General features: G+C 45.7%; 2 protein-coding genes across 3 annotated transcripts in view; both read left to right on the forward strand.

The window, feature by feature from the left end:
• Positions 1–13,053, forward strand: part of FCHO2 (FCH and mu domain containing endocytic adaptor 2) — a 240,992-nt gene extending 227,939 nt beyond the window's left edge. The window contains exon 27 of the mRNA XM_073584057.1: positions 12,918–13,053. The gene's annotated coding sequence lies outside the window, so the exon portion shown is untranslated. The remainder of the gene's footprint in view (positions 1–12,917) is intronic.
• TMEM171 (transmembrane protein 171) overlaps positions 1–14,477 on the forward strand; it is a 46,404-nt gene that overhangs the window by 17,388 nt on the left and 14,539 nt on the right. For both annotated transcript variants that reach the window (XM_073584060.1, XM_073584061.1), the window contains exon 3: positions 12,918–13,053. In XM_073584060.1, the coding sequence (XP_073440161.1) occupies positions 12,918–13,053 (136 nt within the window). The remainder of the gene's footprint in view (positions 1–12,917; positions 13,054–14,477) is intronic.

Genomic DNA, 14,477 nt, shown 5'->3' on the forward strand with positions numbered 1-14,477 from the left:
CTGCCAGACTTGGGAAAATTCCAAGGAATTCCAAGCTGCGGGGAACCCAGAAGATATGGAAATGGGTAGCGGAACACCAGGGTTCCGGCCTGAGACCAAAAAGAACGGTGACTTGGTGGTGGATTTATCAGGATGGTTGTTATGGGCGAACTCCGCCCAAGGAAGAAGAGAAGCCCAGTTGTCTTGATGGGTGTTAGTAAAGTGACGCAGGTAGGACATCAATACTTGATTAATCCGTTCTACTTGCCCGTTGGTCTGAGGATGATAGACGGAGGAAAAGTCCAGAGATATACCCATGAGTTTACTGAGAGCTCTCCAGAATCGGGAGGTAAACTGAACTCCTCGATCAGACACAATTCGTTGAGGTAGGCCATGCAGTTTGAAGATCTGATGGATGAAGATCTTAGCTAACTCAGGTGCTGAGGGAAAGCCGGGCAATGGAACGAAATGTGCCATCTTCGAGAAGCGATCTACCTCTACGAGGATAGTAGTACATCCGTAGGAGCAAGGTAAATCAGTGATGATATCCATGGCGATTTGCTGCCAAGGAGCCTCGGGAAGAGGCAGAGGATGAAGAAGACCGGAAGGGAGGCTTCTAGGCACCTTGTTCTGAGCACAGGTCGTAGAGGAGGCTACGAACTCCGTCACATCCTGGCGAAGGGAAGGCCACCAATAATAGCGGGAGAGAAGAGTGAGGTTCTTCTTGGTCCCGACGTGTCCTCCAATCTTGGAGGAGTGCCCCCAGCGTAGCACCTCCAGTCTTTTGCTCTGTGGAATGAAGGTTTTGCCCGGTGGGATAGGGGAAAGACTCACGGGAGCCACGGTGATAACTTTGGCAGGCTCGATGATATGCGAAGGGACCTCCTCCGCCTCAGGAGATTGCAAAGACCTGGAAAGAGCATCCGCTTTGGTATTCCTAGTCCAAGGCCGAAAATGGAGTTTGAAGTCAAAGTGAGAAGAATATAAAGACTATCTGGCTTGCCTGGAATTGAGTCATTGAGCTGACTGAAGATAAGCTAAGTTCTTGTGGTCCGTGAAGATTGTAAAGGGATGAACCGCCCCCTCCAGAAGATATCGCCACTCCTCCAGAGCTATTTTTATGGCCAGCAACTCTCGATCTCCAATTGAATAGTTGCATTCGGCGGGGGAGAATGATTTAGAAAAGAACCCACAGGGAACCAAACGCCCCGCAGGCGTCCGCTGGGAGAGGACCGCCCTGGCTCCGGTGGAGGAGGCATCCACCTCTAGGACGAAGGGCCTGCTGGCTGCTGGGCGGTGTAGGATCGAAGCTGATGCAAAAGACCGCTTCAGGGCAAGAAAGGCGTCTTCCGCCTCAGAAGGCCAAACGTTAGATCTTGTCCCTTACCGGGTCAGAGCAGTGATGGGCTTGGTCACCGAGGAGAAGTGGGGGACGAACTGCCTATAATAATTTGCGAAGCCTAGAAACCGCTGGATTGCTTTTACTCCAACTGGACGTGGCCATTTGAGTACGGCAGACAGCTTCTCGGTATCCATCTTCAACCCGGAGTCCGTGATAATATACCCCAAGAAGGGCAACAAAGTTTGCTCAAACAGGCATTTCTCTAGCTTCACGTAGAGTCGATTCACCTGTAGGCATTGCAGGACCAGACGATCACTCTTCCTATGGGAGGATAAGTCAGGTGAGAAGATGAGGATGTCATCTAAATATACCACGACACATGAGTACAGTAAGTCCCGGAAGATTTCATTAACGAACTCCTGGAAGACTGCCGGGGCATTGCAGAGTCCAAACAGCATGACCAAATATTCATAATGACCATCCCGTGTATTGAAGGCAGTTTTCTACTCGTCCCCAGCACGGATTCGGATCAAGTTATAGGCCCCCCGCAGGTCCAACTTGGTAAAGACCCGGGCCCCCCTCAGGCGGTCAAAGAGTTCAGGGATTAGCAGAAGGGGATACCTATTCTTGACTGTGATATTGTTCAAGCCTCGGTAGTCAATACATGGCCGAAGGGATCCATCTTTCTTCCAGACAAAGAAAAAACCAGCACCCGCAGGAGAAGAGGATTTCCGAATGAAACCTTGGCCAAGTTTTACCAAATGTACTCTGACATGGCCGAGGTTTCTGCTGGAGACCGTGGATAAATTCTCCCCCTGGGAGGGGTAGCCCCTGGAATCAGGTCGATTGGGCAATCGTAGGACCGATGCGGCGGTAGGGACTCCACCTCCTTTTTACTGAAGACATCGGCGCACAAGTGGTAAGCTGGGGGAAGCCCAGGAATATCGACAGGAACTTGTAGCGGTCTGGGACGGGCAATCGACAGCAGACTGCGTTCATGGCAGGAGTGGACCCAGGGCAGAATCTCCCCTGAACGCCAATCTATAACTGGCTCATGCGACCTGAGCCAGGGTAGGCCAAGGAGTACGGCGTGAGATAAGTTGGGCAGGACGTAAAAGGCTATTCTTTCCAGATGAAGTGCTCCAACTTGCAGCTGCACTTCGGCGGTAACCATGGTGATGGGCTCAGGTAACGGTTTGCCGTCCACAGAGGCGATCGCACTTGGGTTTTCAAGGGTAACCACCGGAATTCGGAACTTGTCCACCTCTTCGAGCCGAATGAAATTACTAGCCGCAGCCGAGTCCACATACGCCTCCACAGATCTACTCTCCTGACCTAGAATAATTAAAGCTGAAATGGTAAGGGGCAGAGAGGAATCGGGGTCACTTAGGGAGGCCTTTCTTACCTGGCCTAGGTGGAGGCGTTTCCCGGTCTCTCCGGTCTCTCTGGGCAAGTACGCAAAAAATGATTGGATCCCCGCAATAAAGACACAAACCCTGCGTCATTCTCTCCCTCCTCCGCTGTTCGGACAATCTTACCCGGTCCACCTGCATGAGCTCAGGAGTGGCACTGGTAGGCAGCGTGGGGGAATGAGGAATGGGAGCCTGGTATAGCCTAAAGGGTCTCCTCTCTCTAACAGCCTCGCAAGAGTGCTCTAGGAACCGTAAATCTATATGGCTGGCTAGGGATATGAGGTCCTCCAGGGTGTTGAGAGTGTCCCGGCCGGCAAGCTCATCTTTTATTTTGCCAGAAAGCCCATTCCAAAAGGCCCCAACCAAAGCCTAATTATTCCACCCTAACTCTGAGGAAAGTGTACGGAAGCGGATGGCGTACTGTCCTACAGTAAGGGAACCCTGACAGAGATTAAAAAGATCCTCAGTACTAGAGGCCAACCGTCCAGGCTCATCAAAAACCCTACGAAAGGTATCCAGGAAATTTTGTATGCTAGATACCATGGGATCATCCCTCTCCCACAATGGATTTACCCAAGCTAAAGCCTCCCCCTCTAGGTGGGACACAATAAACGCTACTTTGGCCCGGTCGGAGGGGTATTGCTGGGGCAGGAGCTCGAAGTGCAAACGACACTGGTTCAAAAACCCTCGGCACAGGTTGGGGTCTCCACTATACCTAGGGGGCTTCCCCAAACGTGGCAGCGGGTGAGATACTGGGTCCCGGGGCAGAGCCGAGGCAGCAGCAGAGGACTGTAGGGAAAGTAGTCGATCATCAATGGACGCCATGTAGCTCAGGATGTGGGACTGTGCATCATGCTGCTGCGCAAGCTACTGCTGGAGGCCTGCTAGCAGGGGGGAATTTCCTGGGTCGGTGGTCAGAAGAGCGGAAAGCTGGGTGTCCATGGACTTCATAAAGGCCATTATTCAAGTCTGGTTTTCCCACAAAAAGAGTAATTCTTTCTGTGTAGCCGCCGCGGCACCAGCGGGGTCCATGGCCTGATTATACTGTGACACTTCTGGGAAATGTAGCATCCGAGAGTGGACCCTCTGGGTCACAGAACTGAAGCCCCCGAGAGCGAGTGCACCAGGTGGAATTGACCCCTATACAGGGACCGTTAGGGGCAGGCCTGCAGGAGTCAGACACCGTGACAGCTGGAACCAAGAGGGACAGCTCAAGGGACTGGGGTGTACCTCAGGCAGGATAGAGTGTAGGACCGAGCACAACAGCGTACTGGAGCGGGATGTACTGGACGGAGAACGGGATGCTGGATACCAGACCGCAGGAGATGGACGAAGCAGGTACCGGGTGGTGGATCCAGCACCGGATAAAAGGCACAGGAAGGGGCACGGGTACAGGACCAGGAGTAGGACGAGCACAAAGAACCAGGACAGGAGTGGAACGGAGCACGGGACGGAGCAGGAACTAGGACACACGGAGCAGGACAGAGCACGGGGCAGAGGAACTAGGTGTTGTGAGTTCTTTCTCTGGTTTACCAGTTGTGGGTTCTCCTTCCAGACTCCCTCTGGTGGTAACAGGAGGTAGAGAGGCTGATTTGATCGGTGGAGATTTGCCACCTGAGAATGAGGATGACGATTGGATCTCAGGAGTCTCAGATTGGATTTAAGACAGTCGACGCCCTATTCAGTTGCTGGTGATTCCTTCTGGCTTGTCAGCTCTTGGTTTTCAGCTCTGTTCCAGTCATCTAAAGCTAAGTTTTTCTGTTAATTTTCACACTTGATTTTGTTGGTCTATTCAGTTTTTTGGTGTGGTCAGCCAGCCCCTGCTGGGGGCTGTGCTGAATTTCCACTCTTATTTATCAGTATTTTGCCAATTGGCTTTTTGTCCCTTACTAGTTCGGTCTCTTTTTGCTCTGTCTCAGAATATTTCAGAGTGCTGATATAGTGGGAGAAGTCTAGTGACTTCAGGTTTAATTTTGCTATCAGAAGTGTTGGACATGATTTTTGTAGGGTTTTTTGCAGGTTGCAGTCAGTGTCTTTCCTTTCCTGTCTAGTTAGTTTGGGCCCCATCATTTGCTCAGCCTATTTTCCTGCCTGTGTTTGTGCCTTCATCTTGTTTCGCCGTCAATACATGTGTGGGGGCTATCTATTCCTTTGGGGTCTGCTCTGGGGCAGTTAGTTTTCCCTTTTCTTGCTTTAGGCTTATTTAGTCCTCCGGCCGTGACGAGGTGTCTAGGAACATCGTAGACACGCTCCACGGCTACTGCTAGTTGTGCGGTAAGATCAGGGATCTGCAATCTGCATAGTTACCAACCTCTCTGGTTTTCTGTGACTTAGCTTGTTTTGCCTTTTTCTCCTCGGTGACCCATTCATAACACTAGGGCATGGAGCACAGGAGGGGGCAGGAACTAGGACATGGAGCACAAAGCACAGGACGGAGCAGGGACTAGGACACGGCGCACAGGACGGAGCAGGAACTAGGACACGGGACACAAGGCAAAACGGAGCACAGGCTAGGGAAGAACACAGGCGGCCAGGATTAGCGCTGGCAGGGCACATGATAATCAAGCGCCTCCAATAGGGAGGAGACACCAGATATACCCTGCACCAGCAGATGATTGGCCAGCCCTGGCCTCAGAATGGCCGCTGCAGGGTTAAAAGTCCTGCAGGATGCGCGCGTGGGACTGCGCGAGAGAGGGAGGAAGGAAGCAAGGAGGTGACAGGCAGGGGCACACAGCGGAGGGAGACGGCACGGCAGGACGCGACCCGGTGAGTGAAAACGGCGGCGGGCCGTGCCGCTGAAGGAACGGCGGTGGGCGCAGCCGCCGTTGTGACAGTTTGTTTCTCTTAAGCCATTCAGAGGTGTACTTGCTGGTGTGTTTTGGATCATTGTTCTGCTGCATAACCCAAGTGCGCTTGAGCCTGACGTCACGAACAGATGGCCAGACATTCTCCTTCAGGATTTTTTGTTAGACAGCAGAATTTATGGTTCCATTTTCTACAGCAAGTTTTCCAGGTCCTGAAGCAGCAAAACAGGCCCAGACCATCACACTACCTCAACCATATTTTACTGTTGGTATGATGTGCCTTCATTTTTCAAATAAAATTTTCTTGTTTTGGAAACTTCCTATTACTTGACTTTAATAAAACATCATGGATACGGTCACATGCATTTTTCTGCAGTAATTCCTCATATCATCCAGTTTATGGGGAAAATCTGCTAATATAATGTAAAATGCATATCTACTAGAGATCAGCGAGCACTAAAATGCTCGGGTGCTCATTGCTTGAACCGAGCAATTCCTATACTCCTATACATGCTCATTTTGAATAACGAGTTTGAATAACGAGAGTCAATGGAAAAGCTGAGCTTTTTTCAGGCAGACCAAGCAAAGAGGGGGCATTGAAAATGTTCAAATGGATGGGAAAAGTGCAGAATGGAAGGAGAATAGCACTGTTTAAATTATCAAGTATTGGTCCCCTAGATTCATAAAGGCTATGCACTTTTGAGGATTACAGATCAAGTAAATGTACTCCAGACCATGGAATAGTTTATGGGTGAGCAATATAATACCGATAAGGGTATGTATACACGTTGAGTAAAATTTCTGCACCATTTCTGCATCTCTTAGCAAGAAAAATGCAGCTCAAAAATGCGCGTTTTTGGTACATATTTGCCACATTTTTTATGCTTTTTTGCCTGCGTTTTTGAATGATTGGAGTGAAGTCAATAGTGAAAAACAGGCAAAAACGCAGAGAATTGACGAACAGCAGAATATGTTCTGCACCAAATCTGCAAGTCAAGAGTACGCAAAATGTGCATAATACGTACACGCCAGGAATCTCATTCACTTTGCTGGCAGCAGGTTTTGTCACAAATCCACGCAGAAAAAATGCGACAAATGCATCAAATGTGCAACGTGTTCATACAGCCTAAATTTTTTAACAAGTTTTTTGAGGCTTCTATAACAACTAAATGTACTCCAGATCACGAAATAGCCTATGATAACATTTTGAACAAGCTTTTTGATTGTTATATACCAACTAAATGTACCCAAGAACATGTAATACTGCGAGGCTGAAAAATGTTACCCAGCAATATTTTTAATTTTTTTTTGTGTGTGTTTATATATCACAAAATGTATCCCAGAACAAGGAAGAGTGTAAGGGTGTGTGCGCACGTTGCGGATTCTGCTGCGGATCCGCAGCAGTTTCTGCTGTGTTGTACAGTACCCTTTTAGTCTATGTAAATACAAAAACGCAGTGCCCACGGTGCAGAATTTTCCTCTCGGATTTGCTGTGGATTTAAAACCGCAGCATGTCAATTCTTTGTGCGGATTCCGCAGCGGTTTGGCACCTGCTCCATGACAGGTGTCAAACCGCAGGCAAATCCGCAGATAAACAGCAGGTCTTTTGACCTGCGGATTTAGACAAATCTGCGCGGAAAATTCCACAGCAGAATCCGCAACGTGTGCGCACACCCTAAGGGTAAGAAATGTGAAGAAAAAGCTAAATTTTCAAACTCATTTTTTTCTACTGCTATATACCACCAAAATGTGACAGAAAGCATGTGATTCTGTATAGATGAGTAATCTAATCCTGAACTATTTTTTTCTATGCTTTTTGTAAGTTTTGCATACCACCATAATGCAACAATAACCATAATAACCATGTTAAACTGTATGGATGAGTCATTGAATCCATTATAAAATTTTGAACGAAAATATTTTGAAAGTGTATTTGATTATTAATATTTATTTATATAGCGCCATTGATTCCATGGTGCTGTACATGAGAGGGGGTTACATACAAATTACAGATATCACTTACTGTAAACAAACTAACAATCACAGACTCATACAGAGGGGAGCTGACCCTCCCTTCGGGCTGACATTCTACAGGATGGTGGGGAAGGAGACAGTAGGTTGGGGGGTTGCGGCAGCTCCAGTGTTGGTGAGGCGGTAGCTCCGGTAGTGGTGAGGAGGTAGTGGGGTCATTGCAGGCTATAGACTTTCTTGAAGAGGTGTGTTCTCAGGTCCCGTCTGAAGGATCCGAATGTGGTTGCTAGTCGGACGTGTTGGGGCAAAGAATTCCAGAGGATGGGGGCTATTCAGGAGAAGTCTTGGAGGCGGTTGGGAGAGGAGTGAATAAGTGTGGAGGAGAGAAGGAGGTCTTGGGAGGATCGGAGATTACGTGAGGGAAGATATCGGGAGATTAGTTCAGAGATATATGTAGGAGACAGGTTATAGATGGCCTTGTAGGTCAGTATTAGTAATTTGAATTGGATAAACTGAGGGAGTGGGAGCCAGTGAAGAGATTTGCAGAGGAGAGAAGCGGAGGAGTAGCGAGGAGAGAGGTGAATTAGTCGAGCAGCAGAGTTAAGGATGGACTGGAGAGGTGCGAGGGTGTTAGCAGGGAGGCCACAGAAAAGGATGCTGCAGTAGTCAAGACGGCAAATGATAAGGGCATGCACAAGCATTTTAGTAGAGTGAGGGTTGAGGAAAGGACGGATTCTAGAAATATTTTTGAGCTGGAGGCGGCAGAAGGTGGAGAGAGCTTGGATGTGCGGTTTGAAGGACAAGGCAGAGCCCGAGGCAGCGGACCTCTAGTACGGGGGAAAGCATGATGTCGTCAATTGTTATAGATAGGTCAGGTAAGGAAGATCTGTGAGATGGGGGAAAGATGATCAGTTCAGATTTGTCCACATTCAGTTTGAGGAAGCGGAAGGAGAAGGAGGATATGGATGATAGACACACCGGGATTTTGGAGAGCAGAGAGGTGACATCTGGGCCAGAGAGGTAGATCTGAGTATCATCAGCATAAAGGTGGTACTGGAATCCATGCGACTTTATGAGTTGCCCCGGGCCAAGTGTATAGATTGAGAAGAGTAAGGGTCCTAGAACAGAGCTTTGGGGGACTCCAACAGAGAGAGGGTGGGATGAGGAGGTAGTGTGGGAGTGGGAGACGCTGAATGTGTGGTTGGAGAGGTATGAGGAGATCCAGGATAGGGCGAGGTCTTTAATGCCAAAGGAAGAGAGGATCTGTAGTAGGAGACAGTGGTCAACTGTGTCAAAGGCACAGGACAGGTCTAGAAGGAAGATTATAGAGTATTGTCCGTTTGCTTTGGCTGTAAATAGGTCGTTAGTAATTTTGGTCAGGGCTGTCTCAGTGGAGTGATGGGGGCGGAAACCAGATTGTCAAAGAGCAGATTAGATGAGAGATTGGAGGAAAGTTCAGCGTGGACGTGCTGCTCCAGGAGTTTGGAAGCGAATGGGAGCAGTGATATTGGGCGATAGCTGGACATAGCGGTTGGGTCGAGGGTTGGCTTTTTGAGGGTAGGAGTGATTGTGGCATGTTTGAAAGCAGAAGGGAAGGTACTGGAAGTTAGTGATAGGTTGAAGAGGTTTGTTAGAGATGGGATAAGAGTGGTGGTGAGGTTGGGGAGGAGGTGGGATGGGATGGGGTCGAGTGCACAAGCGGTGAGGTCTGATTTGGAGAGAAGATGAGCAAGCTCCCCTTCAGTGATGTTGGATAAGGAGGTTATGGGGTTTGGGCATTGGTCTGGTATACAAAGGGGTTGTGGTGGTTGAATAATAAAGACTTGCCGTGTTTGGTCTATCTTGTTTTTGAATTGCGTGGCAAAGTCCTCAGCAGAGATTAGGGAAGCTGGAGGGGCCAGTGGTGGGCGGAGGAGGGAGTTAAAAGTATTGAACAATTGTTTGGGGTTCTGGGATAAGGAAGATATAACTGATGTAAAGTAGGCCTGTTTAGCAGAGGTGAGAGCTGATTTGAATGCAAGTGTTGCTTGTTTGAGTGCAGTGAAGTCGTCTTGGGAATGCGTTTTCTTCGAGCGCCGTTCAGCAATTCTGGATGCTTGCTGAAGCTTTTTAGTGGTGCTATTGTGCCAGGGTTGTCTATTGATTCGTCGCACTCTGTTATGCATGACAGGGGCGACTGAGTCGATGGCTGATGCAAGAGTGGCATTGTAGAAACTAGTGGCAGTGTCTGTGTCATGGAGTGAAGATATGGAGGACAGTGGTAGGATACAGTCAGAGAGTGTGTGAGTGTCTAGATGCCTAGTTGATGCACTTATACAGTAATAAAGGCTTTGCAGAAAGTGCAAAGCCAGACAAAAATTATGAAGAGGGTCATACATAGACACCTGCAAGGAAACAACTTGCGGGCCTCGTTAAAATATTGAATATTGCAAACACTTTATGTGCCGCTGTTATCTGGTGGTGTGGGCTAATCCAGGCTGTGTTCATTTTAATGAAAGTGAGCCTGTCTGCATTCTCTGTAGACAGGTGAAAGCGCCTGTCTGTTATGACCCCCCTCCCCAGTGGCATTAAAAACCTGCTCAGACAAGACACTAGCAGCAGGACAGCTCAACACCTCCAAGGCAAAGAGGGAAAGCTCTTGCCCTCTTGCCAGGTGTCCAGCTTTCATACTCAGTAGTTGAAAGTCGCAGCAAATTTAGGCTGTGTGCACACGATGCAGATTTGCAGCGGTTCCGCAGCGGATTTTACCGTGCAGAAACGTTGCATTTCTGCATTGTGATGTACAGTAGCCTTAAAATCAATGTAAAAAAAAAACGCTGTGCAGACGCTGCGGATTTTTCCGCGCGGTTTTCCCGCGGTACAAAATCCGCAGCATGTTACTTCTTTTGTGCGGTTTTCCATCTCACCTGTCACCAAATCCGCAGGGGGAAAACCGCGATGGAAAACCGCACAAAAACTGCATGAAAACCGCATGAAAAATGGAAGAAATCCGCAGGAAAAATGCAGGTCATTTGACCTGCGGATTTCTTCCATTCTGCGCGGAAAAATCCGCAGGGCCAAAAAGTACGTCTGCACTCAGCCTCAGGGAGTATGTTGGTTTGGTATGCCAGGTATTGCTTGGCCAAAAAACTTTTCTCTCCTTGTCAAAAATACTCAGTCATCAGGCCCTGTAAAAACAAACAAACAAGCAAAACATTTTACTTTTGTCAACATTTTCCGTGACCAGTAACGTATTCATTTTTTGGGATTTGGGGCTGGGTGACTATTAGTCCTAAGCTGATGTTTTTACTTATACTATTTGGACTAGTTATACTATTTGGACTAGATACAATGTTTTGATTGCCTCTAATTTCATTTTATTGCAATGTTGCGGCGGACCAAAAACGTAATTCTGGTGTTTTCAATTTTTTTTCTCACTACATCTGTTACCAATTGGATTCATTTTGTATTTTGATAGATCAGAGATTTCTGAAAGCTGCAACACCAAATATGTGTATCATTATTGTTTTCTTGTTTTATTTTCAGTAGGTTGATTTGAACTTGTGTGTTTTTTTAATTTTTTTTTGATGTTTTAAAAACTTCTTTTTTTTTTTACTTTTCACTATTTTTAATAGTCCCCTTAGTAAACTTGAAGCTGTTGTAATTTGATCGCTTGTGCTATACATGCACAAATATGGCCTTCATGGAAGACTCTTCAAAAGAAACCTCTCCTGCATCCTCACCAGAAAATTCAGATTCAGAAGTATGTAAAAGAACATCTAAACAAGCCTGATGCATTTTGGACCGATCAGGTTAAAATAGAACTCTTTGACCACAATGATCAAACGTATGTGTGGAGAAAAAAAGACAAAGAATTTTAGGAAGAAGAACATCCACCTCCATGCATAATGATTGGTGAGATCAATCATGCTTTGGGTTTGTCTTGCAGCCAATAGCACGGGGAAGATTTGACAGGAAGAGGGCAGAATGAATTCAATGAAATTTCACCAGAAATCTGAAGTTGGAAAGAGGACGGCTTCTACAAATGGATAATGATCTTAAACACTTGTCAAAATCCACAACAGACCTCAAAAGACACAAGCTGAAGGTTTTACAATGGCCCTCACAGTCCCCTGATCTGAACATTATTGAAAATCTGTGGGAAGACCTCAAAATAGCAGTGGATGCAAGACGACCCAGGAATCTCACAGAACTGGAAGAATTTTTCAAGGAAGAATGGATGAAAATCCCTCAAACAAGAATTGAAAGACTCTTGGCTGGCTACAAAAATAGTTTACAAGCTGTGATACTTCAAAAGGGTATACTAACCATGCAGGATACCCAAACTTTTGCATCTTGTAAAACTTTAGCCATTTTAGAGATCATTTCATCTTCAACTTGATTAACTGTTCACAATAACAGCAATTTTGACCAGGGGTGGCCAAACTTTTACATGCATATATATATTTTAATTTTTTTTATTTTCCTCCAGTAATTGCTTCCGTTATGTTTAAGCTGCCTCCCAACAAGTAAAAAAATGAAAATGAAAGTTCTATATTCCACAAAATGGTGCCTATAGAAACTACAGCTTGTTATTCATAATGAAAAACGTAAATTTTAGATAAAAAAAATCCATAATTATTTTTATCAGCATATGGCAATACAAAGTTGGAGCAGAGTGTGAGTTTTCTCATTCATTAAGAGGTGCAGGTGTGCTCCTGTCATCACACGCACTGAGCAGTGTGTGCAATGACAAATGACAGGAGAAAAGAAAGCCCACACCATACGCTGCGGGCTACAACAAAGTGACTGGGATCTCTTCCCACAGCTGTGACTTGGATAGCCCAATAGGGCGTGCTAAATTTTTGTGCAGCCTCTAATTGCTCAAAAACTTTTTAATACTTTTTATAGCGTTTTTTTTGCCCTAAAAGCTTTGATGATTTGGGGCCAAAAACATTTTGAAAAGTATTTTTTTTGTGCAAAAGCAATAAAAAAAATCAAAAGCACCTTTTATAGATTTGGCATCACCAGAATAGTTCTGACCCTGAGAATAAAAGTAACCTGTTATTTATGCTGCATGGTTAAAGGCAAAAAAAAAGAATTAAACTAAGAATAAAGAATAAGAATAACAAAGAATAAAGAAATAGACATAAAACACTTGCAAAATGTCTAGATTTTTCATTCAACAAGTACCTCTCAATGGTGTCACTGACAAATGCAAGTCATCAAAATAAAATAAACAATGGCTGTATGGTGAAATAATAATGAATTAATGGCTCTTGGAATCTGGAATTTAACAATGAATAAACTAAAAAACAGAAAACAAAATAAGCCTATCCTAATAAGGTTTAGTATTTGGCTTGTATAAAATGCATTTTTAATCATATTAGTGCATTTTATTTATTTTTTAATTGTATTTCTCTTTAACAGGCGACACGGTTATAATATTCCCATCACCACCACCTCCCTATTTTGAGGATCCTTTATCACCAGCAGCTGGTACAGATGGGACATCATTATCAAGACGTGATAATCCACCCGCTTACAACAGTATTTTTAATTTAAGGTATGGCATATTACTCAGTCTGGACCCTCAATAGCTGGTCTGCAGTTAAGCTGGCAGGAGCTGAGTGTTTGGGTCCTGTTACAAGTACAGTCAGGAACACGTGTACGGTCACTGTAAGATTTACGTGGTTTTGCCATGATTTTGAAAAACAGCCGTAAAAAAAATGCACCAAGGCTGCCACATATCGTTCTTAAGCACACAATATATTACCGTATGTCTGTCTATGTATATAGGACATGTTCCCTACTGCTACTTTAATCACACGTTGTGAATATGGCTACCTTATCTCACACCAATGTGAGAATAGACCCAACACCAATCCCCAGTTTAAATGTAGACTCAGAACTTAAAAGAAGTACAGTTACCAAAATAAATAAGGCCACTGAATAACAGATTATACCCCATAATAAATACAGATACCAGACAGGGTGGGAGAAGTGGTACTGCATTGTATATGCATATACTGTATATAATAAATGTAAAGTGACTGCCCAGTCCCAATGTGCTACCAGAGTGTGGGGCGCCATCACACTCCCTTGTAGGCTTCAGGCCTCCATCTTTAGGAGCCACCGCACATAACTCGGGAGACACGCAGTTTGTTTCAACAAGCAAAAGTTTACTGGAAAGTTCAAGTTCATCAGATTGTAACACACATAATTGGGCACAACACTTCTTAGTTGCTGTTTCCTTAATACAGTGCGTCTTCAGCATTACTATTCCTCCTAGACTATCCCTATATTTACTGTTCCTGTCAGCCCCAGGGATTTCCCATCCAGTTCTGCAGTACACTCAGGGTCCATTACCTTCCATTCATGCAGTTCCGCATCCATCATCCCCTGTACTCCAGATGATAAGGCAGTCTTCGGAGTACCTGTACCGAGCCTTCAGTTCCAGACGTTGCAGGAATGTCCACAAGGGATTCCAATAAGGCTTCCTACTACCCTGAATGATAGATGCTTGCCCACTGCAACTTGAACTCGACCTTGAATACTGTACTTCCCTCTCTGCCCATCTAACAGTAAGTGGTCCCTTTTCAGTGGGGCTTCCTCCTCCCACAATGGGCTAGTCCCAAACTTTTACTATGTCTGTGCCTACTGCATGTTGTTGTGCATATCGCCTACACAAATATTATACATTACATTTAAATACATTAACCAAACAGATGTGTTTACAGGTGCCCATGATTGGGAACACGAGTTAACAAAATTGTGCTTCACAGAATATAGTCACATGTGATGGGCCATAATATTACGGTAAATAAAATACATCTAATAAAAACTTGACCTTCAGGGGAGCAGAAGGAATAACATAAGAGGAAAATCTGACCACTTTGGACCAGGTGACGGGTCCTCGCTAACAGGATTAGCTGCAGTATAAACAGAGATAGTCAGCTTACGGATTAAAATGGTCTTCTCAAGATTAAA

This window comes from Dendrobates tinctorius, unplaced genomic scaffold (genome assembly GCF_039654945.1).
Source record: "Dendrobates tinctorius isolate UK_male_01 unplaced genomic scaffold, ASM3965494v1 ptg000083l, whole genome shotgun sequence".
Taxonomy (NCBI): Eukaryota; Metazoa; Chordata; class Amphibia; order Anura; family Dendrobatidae; genus Dendrobates; species Dendrobates tinctorius.